This window comes from Theropithecus gelada, chromosome 2 (genome assembly GCF_003255815.1).
Source record: "Theropithecus gelada isolate Dixy chromosome 2, Tgel_1.0, whole genome shotgun sequence".
In the NCBI taxonomy this organism is placed as follows: domain Eukaryota; kingdom Metazoa; phylum Chordata; class Mammalia; order Primates; family Cercopithecidae; genus Theropithecus; species Theropithecus gelada.
In genome coordinates this window covers 39,494,333-39,512,425 of record NC_037669.1, presented here as the reverse complement: position 1 = coordinate 39,512,425, position 18,093 = coordinate 39,494,333, and the positions used below count along the sequence as shown (strand labels likewise).

Here is an 18,093-nt window from a genome sequence, read left to right as displayed (position 1 = left end):
GTGACTCTGTTTCCACCCTAAGCCTCCTCAGGCAGTGCTTTTGTCTTTCTGACCCTCTCTCCTTATACGCAGCCCAAACTCACCTGAAGCTCTTCTGCACCTACCAGGAGTTTATTGAGGAAAAGGCAGATCTTGAGGCTCAACTTAATCACATTTTTCACAGCTAAGAAGTAGATCCCTGTAGACCCATAAATCCAGTCCACGACAATCACATTAGCATTCGTTGCACGCAGAAGAGTTCTAATGAATTTATCAATCCAGGAAGGCTTTGTTCCTAAAACCCTAGAGAGGGGCCCAAAAACGGATGGAGAAATTACCCACCAAGTGGATATTCATTGTCATGTAAAACCTCTATTAATCCCAAACCCAGAAAAGAAGTCAAAACTAGAGGAGTTTATTACACAGCACTTGGAGCATAGGGAGGACACAATTCCAAAGTTGTCAGCCCTTCCGCCAGCACATATGCAGTCTTCGTGTAAATTACAAAACTTTGCCTTTTGTTCCAGGTAGAGGCAGCCTCATGCCAGGGTTCAGAACTCAGGTTGGATTTCAGCCCCATCAGCCTTTTGTCAGGCACCTTTGCACAATGCATAAACCACATAAACTGTATACATTGCATCGCTCCATTTGTGTTATTTGTGGAAAGCAAAAGATAGCTTTGTGCCCTAGAGTTAAGATTTGCAATCTTAATTCTCATTCTAAAATATAGGCTCTTTCTCTGTGGACATTTTCTTTTTTTCTTCTTTCTTTCTCTTTCTTTCTTTCTTTCTTTCTTTCTTTCTTTCTTTCTTTCTTTCTGTCTCTCTCTCTCTCTCTCTCTCTCCCTTCCTCCCTTCCTTCCTTTCCTTTCCCTTCCTTTCCTTTCTTTTCTTCTTTTCTCTTTCCTTCTTTTTCCTTCCTTCTTTGTTTCTTTCTCTCATTCACCCATCGATTTATTCAACAAACATTTATTGAGTATCTATGGGCCAGGCAGTATGCTAGGTGCTTTCCAAAAAATAAAGACAAATAAGATATCGTCCCTATCCTTCTGGAACTTACAGTATAATGGGAGTTTTCCAGGAAAAGGAAAATGATAGAAAAATGTTTAGAAATCTTTCCCAACAGATTGGGATCAGGAAATAAGTTTTTTGATGGCTCCCAGTATAGAAGCAAAGAGAGCACGCTCATACGGGCAGAGGAGTGCGGACTGGGTGTGTGCCAGAGAATGGGGTTGCGGGATTTAAGAGCAGACAGAGTGCCTCGCCTGACGAGCTCTCCACCTCTATTAGCTATCCCTGGGTTGGAGGTACACACTCAGCCTTGGAAAGTGGTCGAATGTAAGCTTTGCTAGAGGAGAGGCTTTGGCACAAGAGCAAGGAAGCAAGAAGAGAAGCCTAAGGAAACGTGGCTGAGTCCTTGGAGTCCAGGGATCTGAGAGGCAGAGACAGGCCAGAGATCAGGAAATGGTGGTCCTTTGTGCATGGCCTTTGTGTCTACCTTTTCATTGGGTGCCCCGAACTCTACTTGCTCCATGGTGCTGTTACTTTACCATATTCTCTCCCTCTTTCCTCCCATAAACCTTTCTCTATTTCTGGGCTTATTGATGGGCTTTGGAGAAAAGCTGTTCAAAGAAAGGATGGTGATTGGAATTGAGACTCAGTGACTGTATATTACAACAAAATGTGGACTGGAGAGTGTCAGAGAAATTGAAGAAGAGAACTACATAGCTCCATCACACCCATAACCTCTGGGTATGATGGAAGTGGCACCCACAAATGGAAGTTTCTTAGGTCATAAAACCAGGGAAGAAGTGAAGAAGGGGAAATACAACCCTGGGTAATAAAGGCTCTGTGTATGGAGATTTGTCCAGAGTCACAGACATGTACTGTTTGTGAGTATGTAGACAAGACTGGCTGGGGAAGTACGATACATGACCAATAAGAATGAACACCATGTGTGCATGTTGACATGAGACCCATCAAAGACAGCAGGACATGAGGGATGGAACATGTGACCTTTGGTAAACTCATTCTTCCTCTTGTTCCCCACTAACTTCTTATGGTATTATGGTTACTTGATCATTCGTAGCTGAGAGGTCCTGTTGGTTAGTTAACTCCCACCTGAATCCATGGATAATTAGTTTGGTTCCCAGAGTGGCATTGAACCCAGAGTTTTGGAGGTCACTGCTTCCTTCTAATAGCTTCCCACAGTTAGGATTCGAAGGGACAAAGAGGAGAAACTGGACTTTGAGATCGGAGCCTTCAAAAAGGTTGGCGCTCTGGAAGTCAGCGCACTTTGGCTGTGGGGTAGGAGGTGCATCCCCTGGAGGAAAATAAAACAAACGAGAAACATCCAAAGGTGAGGTCATCTGTTCTTAGAAGGAAGAAAGACAACCTTGGAAGGAAACAAGAAACAGGGGCCTGCAGTCATGGGGTTTATTATACATCACTTAGTGCAATAATCACTCATTTATTACAGCCTGCATCACTTCTGTAATGAAACTCTGTGAATATTTTTCATGCCTGAGGACAAAATAGCAAGAGAAGAGATATTGCTCAACTAGATGAGCTTAAAGGCCATGGTGAAATGGCTGTTGTTCTGGGCTGAACTGAGTCTCATCCCCCAAAATTCATATGTTGAAATCTTAACCCCCAATACTTCAGAATGTGACAGTATTTGGAGGTAGGGTCTTTACAAAGGTTAAAAGGAGTGCAACAGAGTGGGCCTAAATCAATATGACTATTGTCTTTATATAAAGAGGAAATTTGGACACAGACAGAGGAAAGACAATGTAAAGACACAGGGAGACAGTGGCCATCTACAAGCTAAGGGCAGGGGCCTGGAACAGATCCTTTGCTCATTGCCCTGAAGGAACTAACACTGCCAACATCTTGATCTCAGACTTCCAGCCTCCAGAACTGTGAGGCAATACATTTCCATTGTTCAAGCCACCCAGTCCACAGCACTTCATAATGGCATCCCTAGCAAACTAGTAGAGAAGTCTAAATAGAACCCTGGTCAGCCAAATGAACAGTTGCCCTGGGGACTAGCCTCACTCTAGTCTGAACACTCTGTCCCAGAAGGATTTCCAACCCCTTAACCCCGCCTAATCACTTCTTGTCCTTATGAGCAGTCAAGAGCCCTGCCATAGCCTTCCAGTGCCCAGCCCATGGCCTAGAGAGATGGTAGAGAAGAGCCTTAACAAGCCCCATCTACTTCACAGCACCTTACAATAGATACCTTTACAATGGAAATTCTCTGGCCAAGATAACTGCAGGCCTTTAAAAAACACTGAACAGAAAAGGCAACGTGAAACTCCTGCTTCCCAGGGAGCTGAAAATCTGGCCCATTTTCAATACCTAGCATCCCACCCTGATCCCCACTTCTGTGATGCAGAGGTGTGGTCCCTGACTTCCATGCATCCCACAGGGAGACTAGCAGGAGCAGCAGGGTGCACGCTGACCCACAGAACAGAGCCCCACACAGCATTGCTGCCACCAGACAAAGTGATTCACAGAATCAGAGGTTCAGAGGAGAGGTCCGGATTGCAGACTTTGGTTTGTGTGGGCCCCTTTGTCAAAGAAGACGTAACTTTAGGTTTCTGGAGTGATCATCTGCTATCAGAGATAACTGGGAGCCCATATACAACCGGGGTGTGGATCTGGGATGCTCTGGTATATGGTGCTGTGAGTGTGGAGAATACCTCAAGCCACGAGGCCTTCTGGAGCATCGCTGAGGTAGACTAGAGGTTTCCCCATCACTGCTTCTGAGCCCCAAACTTTATCCCCAATCCCCTTGCAGAGCCAGACCAAGCAGACAGGTTTGGAGGCTCCTGGGAAGAAGCCCACTCTGAGAGTGCGAGCCCTAAGCTCTTCAGCCTGCGGTTTGAACTCCCACAGCACATGAGAGAGCTAATACCTGACTCCATCCTTTTATCAGCCTCCCCCAGCGTTTGGCTCTTTAAAGAAAAGATGAAAGGACTGTGCTTCAGCATGAGACGTGAACCACATTAATGAGTCAATCTGCTCTGTTGTTCACATAGGGAAGCCTTCATCCATCAGAGAGTCTGAGTCCTTTTAAATAACCATAATATGTCACAAAGCAGGCCCAAATAATCACCAAAGAATCAATATCATCTAAATAAAATGTAATAAAACTAGAAATCAATAACAAAAATTATTTTAATATACATTTGGAAATGTAAAAACACCCCCTCCCATTTTTTCCAATAAGACAAGCCCATCCCATGTGCCTGTGGTATTTTTACCAGCCCACACAAAGAGAAGCTCCTGGGCACAGTTCCTCATGGACATATATTGCTGAAACTTGTTCAAGATTTTTAAACATTTTTTATATTCAGGTAAAAAAATATATAAATTATCATCTTTACCTTTTTTAAGTGTACAGTTCAGTGATAATAAATATACATATATTCTTTTCTCCCCTTCATTCCCAACTTCTCTCCCCTTCTCAGCCTCTGGGAGCCACAATCTACTACTCTCTATCATCATGAATCCACCTTTTTAGCTCCTGCATATGTGTGAAAACGTGATATTTGTCTTTCTGTTCTTGGTTTATTTCACTTAACATAATGGCCTCCAGTTCCATCCATGTTGCTGCAAATGACGGGATTTCCTTCTTTTTAAAGGCTGAATAGTATTCCTTTGTGTATATATACCACATCTTCTTTTTTTTATTCATTCATCTGTTGATGGGTTCTTAGGTTGGTTGGTTCTATATCTTGGCTATTGTGAACAGTGCTGAAATAAACATGAAAGTGCAGATATCTCTTTGATATACTGACTTCCTTTCCTTTCTTTTGGATATATACCCAGTAGTGGAATTGCTGGATCATATGGAAATTCTATCTTTAGTTTTCTGAGGAGCCTCCATCCTATTCTCCATAGTGGCTATACTAATTTACACTCCTACCCACAGAAAAACACCCTTTTAACCTTTTAAGGAATGTACGGGTTAAAGAATAATCACAATGAAAACTATAGAATGTTAAAAACTAAATGACAATAAAATCAACACATATCACAACTTGCAAAGAGTGGCTAAAACAGCACTTGGGTTGTTAAAATAATTACTTGGGAAGCCATTAGACTGAGGCAGCTCTAGTGCTTGAGTTCCTATAGAAGCTCACCAAACCTCAACTCATAGTGAACAGCTATGTCCTATGAGGCTTAAGCTTTAGCACTCAGAAGCTGCCAACTAACCTAGGGACCTTAAGGTACTGCTCCACCTTAATCAATCAAATATTTTCTTTGCCTTGCTCCATAGGCACCTTATAAAATTTCTTCCTCATACCCCTTTGGTGGAGCCCTGAGCCACTTGCAATGTGAAGCTGCCCAAACCATGAATCACTGTTTGTTCAAATAATCTCTTTAAAATTTTAATGCGCCTAAGTTTACCTTTTAATAGGGAAAAATGTATAACCTTACATGCAAATGTTAGGGGGGAAAAGGGAAAGACTTAGATTAAATAAGTTAATATTTTAACTCAGAAAAGAATACCACAGTAATCCCAAATAAAATATAGGGAAAGAAATATAAAGGTAATAGTTGAAATGGAAGAAATAGAAAATAAGGAAATATGAGCAACATTGGTAGCAACTAGTCATTACAATTTCTCAGGCTTTGCAAAGTTGCCTGGGATGTCTTTGACTCTTCCCTGTCCCTCACTTCCCACATACAATTGGTAAGTTCTGTTAGCTTGAACATCAGAATGAAATATTCGGAATCTAACCCTTCTCACCACCTTGGTCCAAGCCATCATCATCTCTCACAACCACTGCCATAGCCTGCAACTGCGTTTCTTGCCCTCTCTTTTGGCCCCTTCAGTCTATTTGCAACACAGCAGTCAAGATTTTTCTTTAAGTCAGTTGAGTCACGTTACATCTCTGTGCAAAAGTGTCCAAGCCTTTTCACTCAGATAGAAACCAGAAGTCCTAACAATGGACTGTAAGGCCCTAACTGAGCTAATCCACCCCACTCCAAGAGTCCTTTGCCTTATGCTAAAATCACTCACTTTTGCAGCCAGTTATTCTCCTGGCCCTTCCTCACTCTAGATGGCTTCCTGCCTGAGGGTCTTTGCCCGGCCATTCCTTCTGCCTGTAATGCACTTCCCTTATGTATCTACATGGCAGTTCCTTCCCCTCCTTCAAGTCTTTGCTTGTCAAGTGCTCTCTTCTCTATTCTCACATCCTATTTCAGTTGTAACCTGCTTGTGTTCCTCACCTCATTTCTCTCAATCTTCCTTACCCTGGTCTATTTGTTAGCAATCATCACCTTCTAATCTACTATGGAATTTGCCAAGTTATTATACTATTGTCTATTGGTGGTCAGTCCACATTAGAATGTACTTTTGAACAAAGCAGGGATTTTTAAAATCCATTTTATTCACTCTACTGCCTAAAGAAGTAGCTGTCACACACGAAGAGCCAGTACTCAAAACTGGCTCTTGAAAAAGAATAATGAGCTAGATGTACTTTTGATAAGACAGAATAAGAGAAAAAAGGGAAGGTACAAGTAAACAATATCAGGAATAAAAAGGGGATATAAATACAGACAGTAGATTTCCTTAAACCATAAAAAAGTTTATATGTACCCCAAAACTGAAAATACTGATATTTTGCTAGAAAATGGATAATTTCCTAGAAAAATGTAACTTACCAAAACTTAGTCAAGAAAGGAAAAACAGAAAATCCAATGTAAAACTATAGCATAAAGGAATTGAAACACTAGTTTCAAAACTATCCCTCAAAAAAGTCTAAGAAGCCTGAGAGTTTTACAGAGGAATTCTCTAAATCCAGCAATCCCTAGCTTACACATGCTGTTCCAGGAATAGAAAATGGGAGACAGGATTCCAGTTCATTCTATGAGAATATCCAACATACCAAAACTGCACAAGGACAGGCGAGAAGAAAAACTAAAGGCTACTTTCATGTATGAACATAAACAGAAATCTAAGATAAGATATCAGCAAATCTAAATCCATCCGGGATAACAAGACCACAAAGTATATCACGGCCCAGCAGGGTTTGCTGGGTCAATTCTTTGCAAAGAATTAAAGTTTATTTTAACATTAGAAAAAGTACTAATGCAATTCACATATGAACAAACTAAAGAAGAAAAATCATATGCTCATCTCAATGGATGAGCAGAAAAAAAGAACGCTTGACAAAATTCAACACTCTTTAACATAAGAAAGGATATCTACTAAAAGCCTATAGTAAAGATTAGATTTACTGGGAAACATTAGAAGTATTCCATCTAGAACTGGGAACAGATGAGAAATGTCTGCTACCACTGCTTCTGTTAAATATTGTGCTAGAGGTCCTAGTCCTAACCACTGAAACAAGACAATACAATGGGATAAAAGTTATAAAGTTTGAAAAGGGAGAGAAGAAAATTGCCAATATTTGAAACTGATAAAATAGGGAAGCAAATTCAGATACTGACTCTACCTAGCCACCACTCCAACCAAAGAACAGTGACAGCTGAGTATCTGGCCAGGCTGACCAGAGGTTTACAAACAATAGAAAGGAGGGGTGAAGAATGAAATACTGGCTTGTCCGAGTCTGAAAAGAGCCTATAGTTTTCTGTTCTTGAATCTTTGACACTGAAGAAGTGTTAGAGAAGGGTGAGTAAAGCCTGGTAACACCCATGTTACCATAATGGGAAGTGACTCTCAGGCATATATGACAGAGCTCCCTTCACCCTCCTGGGATGCTGGTGGTTCCCATGGGTGGCCTCTGTGATCTGTAAATGCTGAAAATGTGCTCTTCTACGCTGCCACCTGCACCTCTCTCAGCTGTGTTCTGTAGATTGGTATCCCCCATGTGCTTTTGTTTCATAGAAGTGTTATTTTGCTAAAACAGTTTTGATTGTGTGACCTGGACCAAGAACGGATGGGTGCTCTGGCAGTGACAGAGCTGGCACAAAACCATATCAGACACTTTATCAAATGTGGAGATGACAGAGGAACCACTGGTGCATGTGTCGGGAAGCGGGTGCCCTTCTCCAGGCTCCTCAGGAGGACACTGTAGGAGGGGAGGAGGGCGGAGGCCCTCTCCCAGTAGCTGACTTGAGAGTGGCTCTGCCATGCATGCAGGGTGCAGTACCACTTTCAGGTCCAGGCTGGCCTTGGAGAAGCTGGTGTCACAGGCTGCTTCTACTCAGCTGTCTCTGCCGCCAGCTCAGCACTACGGGCCCCTGAACTTCCTGCCACCCCCTTGAGCTCCGGGCTCCCCACAGACAGAGCTGTGCTATCAGATGACCTGTGGATTGAGGCATCAGCAGCCAGGAGTGTCTTTGAAATGGGCCAACCTCTGGAACCCTTCTTTGGCTGAATTGTTTCAGGATGAGTGTCATTTAATCAATCTGCCCTAATGTCAGGAAGTAGAGATGAGGACTGCAGCCCGCTCAATTTCTTTCTTCTCAGTTGCCAAGACCTTTGGCTTATTGAATGTGTCCTGTGTGTCAGGGCCTAGGTGAGGCTCTGGGGATTCCAGGATGAAGAAGACGCCAGCCATAACTGTCCTTTGGGAGCTCAAAGTCTAGCGGAGAAGGGGAAAATAAGCCAGAAGCCCCACAGCAAATAGGGATGTAAGATCTGTGACCAGGAAACATAGGTACTGAGAGAACACACAGAAAGGCCATCTACCCCAGATGGAGGAAGACTTGTGCACCCATCTGGAGGAGAGGACGCCTGAGCCGGCCTGGAAGCTCAAGGGCCAGGTTGATCAAGGAGCTCAACAATCGCAAGCTCCATAGTCCAAGGAAAAGCTGGGTGTGACTGGGGTTGCCATGAAAGATTGTGTGGGCACACAGTCAGGAAAGTGAGTGGAGGCTGAACTTCCAAGAGGCCCATGTGGGTCAGCTACTGCCCTTGTGTGACAGCAGGCACCTGGATACCTCCTGAACCTCCTCCCTCCCGATCATTTGAGCTCTTCCTTTCCTTTACCTTGAGCTCTCTGCATCCGGCATCCTCTTTATTTCCACCTACTTCATCTAGGCTGTCTGAAGACAATTATATCCTTTTTCCTTTTCCCTTTGGCATATTTCTATCCCTGCCAGCCACACACACGCACACACACACACACACACACACACACACAGACACACTGCCTATCCATCAACTTACTTACTTTCTGAGATAGCACTGCTAAAAGTAAGAATAAGGAACATTAACTAAATAAATATTGTTGCTGTTGACAGTGGGAAAGGAAGAGAAGCAGATGGGAAATAGAGAATACTTCACTGGGTAAGTGTGAAAAGAAAGACACGAGAGACAAAGGCAAGAGGACAGGGCAAGGAAATACCCAGGTCCTGCTAACATGTTTTCATAAGCCCACTTCCTGCCCAGAGCATCTAGAGTGGTTCCCACATATGTGGTTGGAACCTGATCAGCTTCTGCCCTGATCCTAACCCTGCTACCTGGTTCCGAATTTCTGAGCTTCTCTTATTTGTGTGACAGAGACCCCAGGCTTACCGACAGGTGAGCTTCCAAAAAGAGATTGATGCCAATTTACTATTAGTCCTCCCACTCCTCAACCTTCAAACCGGGACAACTAGTAAATGCCTTCCAGCCCCTAAGGAGGCCTGGGGCTCCTGAGCAGGGACAAAGTGGGCCTGCCAAGCCCACTTCTCAGAATGGGACCCACAGCTCTCCTAGGCGATACCTCCCACCTTCTCTCCAAGGTGGCTCATGACAGCCCTGCTCCCTCCACTTCCATCAGCCTAGACAACCATTTGCTAATAGTAAAATCGTAAGGGAATAAGCAACTGCAAAAGTCAGACCCTGTGCACAGATGATCTCATTCAGTCCTTACAACATTCCTATCTGGTAAGGATCATCTCCAACTACAGGTAAAGAAAGCCACTTCCTCAAGGTCACATAGCTACAAAGAAACAGAGCCAGGATTCCAGTCAGGGTTAGCCTGACCCAGACAGAGCCTACTTCCCATCAGCTCAACCCATTGCCTCCTCTAAGCAGCAATGCAGCAACATTCACTGGACATCTGCGGTATACAGAGCACAGCACTAAGTATGCTAAAAGAGACAGAAACCTCAAATCCTCGCCTTTTAGGAACAAATAATTGAGGCAGGAGAAAGCACATACAGAGCTCAACAGCACCTCTGAGAAACCAGCCATGAGTGCAAGGAGAGCATGCAGTCACCTAAGTGGAACTTTGTAGCAGGGAGGGGTGTTGAGCAGAAAAATAATGAATACAAGGGAGATAGGAATACAGAAGCCCCCTTGGAAGATGCAAAGAACAGAAATCAATCCAAAGGTGATGTGAGCAACTCCAGGCAGAAGCAATGACATATTCTAGAGCCAGGGAATGAGAATTAAATGTCCGGCAGAGAAGAAAGAAAAGCAGCCTGCTGTTGGGAGCAGAGGGAGGGGATTTTTCTAAGGGTGAGGTCACCACCAGAGTGAGAAGAAGTCTCCTGAGAACTTCTGAGAACCCAAAGCAGAGCAGGTTAATTTGCTATGTTAGGCAAGTGGGATCAGTGCGTCAGTTCTTTACTGGGGAAAGATAAATGCAGATTGGCATCTGAGGGAAGTTTTCCTAGGGGCATCTGGGGTTAGCAGGGACTAGTTCCCATCACCCAGCGGGGATGACGAACCACTTGAGTTAGGTTGCCGGATTAGAAAGGGCATCTAACAATCTCAGTGACAAAATCGTTATTAGTTTGGAAAACCTAAATTTTAAAATTAAATATATCTTAGAATGGTGGATATTTATGGGATGAAAAATGAATATCTTAGAATTAACCAAATTTTATTTTCTTACAGTGAGTCCTGGCTTGTGCAAGGTGAAAGGGGTTTTTTATGTGGGTTTTAGAAAAAATGAATCGGATAACCAGGGAAAGTTCAGGTTCTGTGACCTGTTTACCATCATTCTGATTATGATAAAAGGGTTTTTTCCCCCCCTACTCTTTTAAATTCACCTCAGAAGAGGCAAAAGGCTTTTAGGGGACCTTCCAAAAGTTGGTACTGCGTAAGTAGTTGGAGATATATGATCATTGACTGAAATAAGTTCCTCCCAAGGCCTGAGCCCTGGCTTACCTGAACTTCCAACGCTGAGCCACAAAAGTAGGCCCCCCACCCAGAAGCGGCTTTTCCAGGGACCTGGGGGCATTGCTGAGCTGGAAATCTCAGAGCTGGTATGGAGTAATTCCCTAAAGCCACAGAGATCACATAACCCAGCCTCTCAGAAAACACCCACGTGGATTTCACTAATCATTAACTAGCCTCATGACCTGAAAAGGAAAAATAAATTCTTCCTTATTTATTTAAATGCCAGAGTTTTCGGTTTCTTCTTCTCAATGAAAATAAATACACTTTCTTTTTTGTTAACCAGAGTGCATTGAAACACACTGTCCTTCCTCTTTGAGCCAAACATGATCAGGAAACTATTTCCTGTACCTCTCCCACTTCCCATGATAGGATGTTACTAATAACCAAGGCAGAAGTCCTTCATCTCTGGGTGACCAGAAACCCCTCATCGTGTTGGAATTATCTGCGGACATGTGTGTCTCCCTAGAAGATTCTGAGTGACTTGAGAGCAAAGGCTTTCTCTTTTCATTTTTTAATCCGCAGTGCCTAGCACAGGACTAAAATAATAATATATTTTAAGTGTCCATTTAATAGACAGAAAGGAAGAAGATAAAGTTTCCCTCTGGAGAGTACTATCATTTTGTAGAATCTTGGGGCTAGAAGTCAAGTCCAGCTTTGGAGATGTTCAACTTCCTGAATTCACAAAGAAACTGAATATTAGAAAAGAAAATGACCTATAGAGATCACATTGGTGGAAGTGGCAGAGCCGGGCCTGGAACCAAGGTGGTTCCAGCACCATATGGCCTCTCCACCCAAAGGAGTGGCAGAAACCACAGAACTATTTCTAGGCACGTCAGTGGGGCTGGGGCGGAGGGCGGGGCACTTGTCTGCCATTCCCTAAATCATAACACATTGCTGTTAGGCAGACAGCCCACCAGCAGGGCCAGGATCATCTTTTCTGAACAATAACTCTCTGAGGTGAGTATTAATAACTACTGTATTGAGTACAAATTACTTAACTGTGATAATTACACAGTTAATAATCACAGATAAGTACAAATTACTTCTCTGTGACAGAAGTTAAGTAATGTATATTAAGTACAAACATTTGTGTTTTACACAGCTGGTAGGGCACAGAGAATTTAAGTCATTTGCCTGAGATCATGCAGAGCTGTGATTTAAAGCAGGATGAGCCAGCCTCAGAATCCATGCTCTGAGCAATGATACTGTACAGCAACAACTCCTGAAGAGGCACTGGGACCATGCCATCATGGCTGAACACAGGATACGATTATTTTGGAGGGGCTAGCCCTTACTTCCCCTTGTGTGCACGATCTCACTGCTCAAGTGTTGCTGCAACCAGGCAGGAGTGTGACAATAAGTAGGGCACAGCAGAGGTCACTACTGAAAGCAGTCTTGATGTTAGAGATGAAGCCGAGTGTATGAGTTCAGGTCCTCGGAGAAGAAGATGCCAAGATAAGACAAGATATACAAGAGATTTATCGGACTAACACCTGTAAAGAATAAAAGGTGCTAGAGAAGGCAGGAAGAGCCTTTAGGTTGTGGTGCACATCTGACACCTGTGAAAGAGAACGGGCAGGAAACAGAGGATTACATAGGAAGAATCTCGTGCTGCAGGACAGTTTCTAGAATATTCTGATCAGGCCAATGGGGACTCCTCAGGCCAAAGTCTTTTGTGACAGCAGATCTGTGTTTTGTAGAAATGAGCCTGCATTAGCAGCCACATCCTGCTTAGTCATTAGCTGGGGTCAACCTCAGCACAAAGACAGAGGTAGATTCAGAAGGCAGCAGCTGGAGCTGTCAGTCAATCATTTTCCCTACAGCAGGAGACCTGAGGGCTGTTTTCCTGGCCGCCCACACCGTGGCCAGAGATAGTTAATCCCAGGTGCCCTTGTGCCTGGCATGAACACAGCTGACACTGAGAGAGCACTTTCACTTTCTTTCACATCCAACACCTAGCACAGTGCTCTCCGAGCGGGATCAGAGTGGTCCCTTCCAGAACCACCTGCCTCACAACCTTCCAATTGACTTGGGACAGATTGCTGGACCCACTCCAGACACACAGAATGAGAATCTTTGGAACAGGGCCCAGGACTCTGCAGCTCCAGCAGGCTCCTCGGGTGATTGCTAGAACCGCTAGTCTTCTGTTAATACTTACAACAGCCATGTCCATTTCACCAGTGGAGAAACTGAAGCTCAGATAGGCCAGGGGCCTAGGGACACTGCCTGAGAGGGCCAAGGCGAAACAAGATATGCAAGAGTTTTACTGGACTAAACCTCGTCCTTCTGAAAAGTGAGATCACATGTTTTAGAAGGTGAGGATGAGACCCTTCTACCTGGAGACACTGAGAGAGCCACAGTTCATATTCAGTGTATGCTGTCTGTCTCCCCCAAGGAGAACGTCAGCCTCAGAAGGGCAGTGTCCTGGCCTGTTTTGCTCACTGAGATATCCCAGTACCTAACACAGTACTTGCTACACAGTCAGTGGTCAATAAATATTTGCTAGGGGAAGGCATTGTTCAACTGGTAGGGTGTGCTGGTCAGTCCCCACCCCTCTTTTAGAGAGGGGGTCCTACTCACCCATTTTAAAGTGGAGTCCGATGGTTCTATTTGCCTAGGATCCAGGCACACAAGGAGCAAGTGACCAGGGAATCAATGTTCAAAATTCTGAAATGCAGTGGTGTGATAATGGCTCACCACAGCCTCAACCTCTTGAGCTCAAGCAGTCCTCCTGCCTTGGACTCCTGAGTAGCTGAGACTACAGGTGCACACTACCACACCCAGCTAATTTTATTTATTTATTTATTTGTTTGTTTGTTTGTTTGTTTTTGAGACAGGGTCTTGCTCTATCACCCAGGCTGGAGTGTAGTGGTATAATCTCAGCTCACTGCAGCCTCAACCTCCTGGCCTCAAGTGATCCTCCCACCTCAGCCTCTCAAATAGCCTGGAGTACAGGCGCCTACCACCATTCCTGGCTAATTTTTAAAAATCTTTTTGTAGAGATAGAGGTCTCGCTGTATTGCTCACGCTGATCTCAAACCTCTGGTCTCAAGCAATCTTCCCATCTCAACTTCAAAGCATTGAGATTAGAGGTGTGAGCCACCATACCTGGCCTAACATGCATTTTTTAATAGCTCTACACGTATACACTTTTTAAAAAAATACAAAAACACGGTTAAAAATAAATCTCCATCTCCTTCCCCCAGGTTTCCCAGATCCTACAGAAATCAGGCAATGTCACTGTTTCCTTGCACATTCTCCTAAAGATATTCTATCTCAGGCTTTTTAGATTTTTACACCCTTCTTTTGACCTACTACTTTTTTTTTTCTTTTTTGACAGTGTCTTGCTCTGTCACCCAGGCTGAAGTGTAGCAGTGCAATCATGGCTCACTGCAGCCTTGGCTTCCTGAGCTCAAGTAATTCTCCCACCTTGGCCTCCCAGGTGGCTGGTACAGGCACACACCACCATGGCCACCTAATTTTTCTTTCTTTCTTTCTTTCCTTCTTTTTTTTTTTTTTTTTTTTTTCGTAGAGACAGGGTTTTGCCATGTTGCCCAGGCTGGTCTTGAACTCCTGGGCTTAAGTCATCTTCCCGCTTTTGCCTCCCAAAGTGCTCAGACTCTAGGTGTAAGCCACCACGCCTATTCTTACACAAACTCTTTTGAACCTTGAGTTTCACACTAAACCAAATACTTTGGAATTGCCTCATCCTTCTTTTAAGGTTGCACAGAATTCCATCAGATAGAATGTGTCATGAAATTTTAGTGCTCAACCCAAAATGGCTGAAGCCCTTATCCTACCTGATTTTCAGAAAGTCCAATCTTTTGCCAGATTCTCATTTGAGGTGAAGAGCACGATTATGGAGTCTCTCCACTCCTGCTGTCCTATATGCCCTGCATGTGAACATGGGTACATGCACGCACGCACACACACACACATGCACCTTCTCAGAACAAGTCATAAAATACAAGTATAGTGAAGGACAGTTTTCAAGGTCTTGGACTGGGCCCAGTTCTTTCAGTTTTCTGGCTTATAGTTCTCAAGAATAACTGTAGAATGTGCTGGGAATCCAACATCCTGGGACCTGTTCCAGTCCCCCCACTACACGATATCCTTCAATGCTTTAGCTCAGTGATTCTTGTTTCCCTTGAGTATAAAACCCAGGATGGGCTGCCTTCCTGGGGGTCCTCAGCTGTGGTGCAAGTGGGCATGTGCAGATGAGGCTCTGTGTGCCCCAGGCAGCTTTCCTAAGCCTTGGGAGACTGGCTCACATGAATTTCAGGCTTCTGTGGTCTGCTGCCTAGCTGTAAGTAACAAGCCAGATTCCTGTAACTTATTGTGTGCATAGGTATTCTGTCTCCCAAGACTCAGACAAATCACAGTGAACCTGCTTTTCACACAGGACAGTCTAAAACCTTACGGAGAAAGAGAACATTTCATGCCCCTAATACGCCAAGCCTTCATTTTAAAACATCTATATTCTGTCTCTGTTTTTCCAGAAAGAATAAGTAGAGACCGGCTTTACATTAGCCCAGACAAAAAGGTCACTTGTGGTTTTGCCAGAACAGAGAAGCTGTGTACCCTGCCGGTGATGCCAAGCTTGCAACTGTTGAGAGGGCTGAAAATTATTTGTAGCTTTAAAATGACAGTTTGATACTAAAATTCAATGGTTTCGTGTTTATTCTCTGAGATCACTTAAGTTCAAAGTAAAATTGTGAACTTTAAGGGCTTATCTTTGGGTGTGCATTATGGCAAGGGAGTATTGTGAGAAGGTTGAAGGGAAAGAAGGCCCTGTGAGCACCCGGGGTTGTGTCAAAAGTTTCCCACATGACAGAAGAAACTGGCTGGAGGTGGTTGTCTGGGAATTTCCCTGGGTTTCTCATTTCATGACAGCTTGGTAAAAAGAAGACCCTAGATACACTTTTTAAAAGCCACCAGTAATATGTAGATAGTATATGTTAACATATCTTTTTCCATTTTTTGTTTAACTGCTTATTATATGCTAGATACTATGCTGTGTAAAATGTACAACAATCCCACAAGGTAGATACTATTATTAACTCCATTTTCCATGTGCAGAAACAGGCAGTGCAAGGTTTAATAACTTGCCCAAGGCTGCACAAAGTGGCATAGCATGGATTTGAATTTGAAAAACTACCACCAGCAACAGGTCCTTATCCTTTCTGCTGAATTCATGCTACCTACTCTCATTCTCACCATACTCTCAAGGTGGGCATTATTAGCCTCAACTTACATTAGTCCTGAGCAACCTGAGGCTTGGAGGCATCTGGTGGCAGAGCCAGGTTTCAATGGTGGCTCTCTGGAAAAGATCACAGAGCATGCCTTTTCTTAGTCCTAATTACATAGCAATTACCATGTTCCTGCAACAAGGAAAAAATTCACACCTTCAGAGCACCCTCCTCTTAGGTCTCCTGGATTCAGGGCTGGTGGAATAAGGGACAGTAGAGAGTCCACCTCACCCCAGAATGTCACCTCCACTAGAGCAGTCTCCAATAGAAAGTGTATTTTAGAAGGAAGATATAGTAAGAAGACACAGCCAGCCCCTGAAGTGGGCCGACAGATGGACTGTGTCACTTTCACCTGCTGACATTGACAATGGGGAGGAGGGCTGTCCATATACCAGCCAAAATGATGAGAAACACCGCTTTGAAGCATGGCTCTCTATTAGTAAGTACATGTTTCTATCCACAACTCTGTAGATTGGGAGACCAAAAGATTCTTTCTTTGCTCTTATCTCCAAGTCAGACAACCCCATTTTAGACTCATGTTCTCTGGGTGTTAGTATTGGAAGTCCAGGGGCTCCAAGCTCAAATACCCTGAAAGGGGTCACTTGCCTGAGGCCACCAGTTGGTAGAGACAATGACCTCAAGGCCCACAAAAGTGAAGGACCTTGGCAAGTGGAGACAGATATAACCAATCACAGTGTGAACAGATAAGTCTAGATCATGTCCAAAGCATTGGGTGGGGTCTCCACTGTGGCTAAGGGGCAAAATGAGTGCAGAGGTGGGGGAACTGCCTGAGAAGGGGAAAAAGCCTGAGAGGAGAGTGAAGATTCTCTGCCCACTTCACAATTTTTCCTGGGTTCACTCTGTCCCTTCCCTACCCCTGCTGCCAAATGTGGATCTCAAACCCACACCTAGTCTTTCCTCTTGACATCACCACTTAATTGTAGGAAGGTGAAGACAGCACAGGCTTACACTGTCACCATATTATACCATTTTGACCTAAGGGATGATTTTCTAATACTTAAACAGCTAACAATTAGAATGTAGTAAAATGTGTACAAAGAAAATGGGCTTTAAAGACTGTGCTATGATGACATAGTAAGAAATATGTATTTGGTCTCTACCCCTGAGTTTCTGATGCAGAGCTGCTAAAACCCTTGTAGATAGGGGTGCTAATCTTTTGTTCAAATATTTAGTCTTTGACCCTGGTTCCTGGCACAGAACTCTTAAATCCCTTGATATTTCCCGAGTGAGAGGAGCATCTTTTGTTCTAGTGAGAGGACTTTTCGGTGGGCTCCTGGATAGCCTCTGGATGGGGACTTGTTGCCAGGGGGATCAATCATGTGATTAGAGGGTTGCAACTGTTGTCCCCACCCACCTCATGACCCGCAGGGAGGGGTGGGGGCTTAAAGGCTGAGTTGATTCCGAATGGCCAATGGTTTAGTCAATCATGCCAACACAATAAACCTCTATAAAAACCTAAAAGAACTGGGTTTGGACAGCTGAACCCATGGAGCTTCCTAAAGGGTGGTATACCTGGAGAGGTCACCGAAGCTCCACACCCCTTCCCACATGCTTTGCCCTGTGCATCTCTTCCAACTGGCTAGACATTTGTAGCCTTTGTAATATCTTTTAACAAACCAGTAAACTAAGTGTTTTCCTGAGTTCTGTGAGCCACTCCATCAAATTAATCAAACCTGAGTAGGGTTTTGTGGGAACTCTGATTTACAGCTGGTTGGTCAGAAGCACAGGCCAGAACCTGGGACTTGTGGTC

The 18,093-nt window shown here is 44.0% G+C and overlaps 1 protein-coding gene across 5 annotated transcripts in view; it reads right to left on the bottom strand.

Moving 5' to 3' along the window:
- PLA1A (phospholipase A1 member A) overlaps positions 1–11,200 on the bottom strand; it is a 32,883-nt gene extending 21,683 nt beyond the window's left edge. For 2 of the 5 annotated variants that reach the window (XR_003118105.1, XM_025375873.1), the window contains exons 1-3: positions 11,062–11,200; positions 2,100–2,301; positions 105–282 (exon numbers count right to left, since the gene is read on the bottom strand). Coding sequence is in view for 2 of the 5 variants with exons in the window: in XM_025375873.1 (XP_025231658.1) it covers positions 105–282; positions 2,100–2,301; positions 11,062–11,134 (453 nt within the window). In the remaining 3 variants the exon portion in view is untranslated. Of the gene's footprint in view, positions 1–104; positions 283–2,099; positions 2,302–8,649; positions 8,784–11,061 lie in introns of those variants that run through there. The other 3 variants (XM_025375874.1, XM_025375876.1, XM_025375875.1) reach the window with 3 other exon arrangements.
- Positions 11,201–18,093: the final 6,893 nt, after the last annotated feature.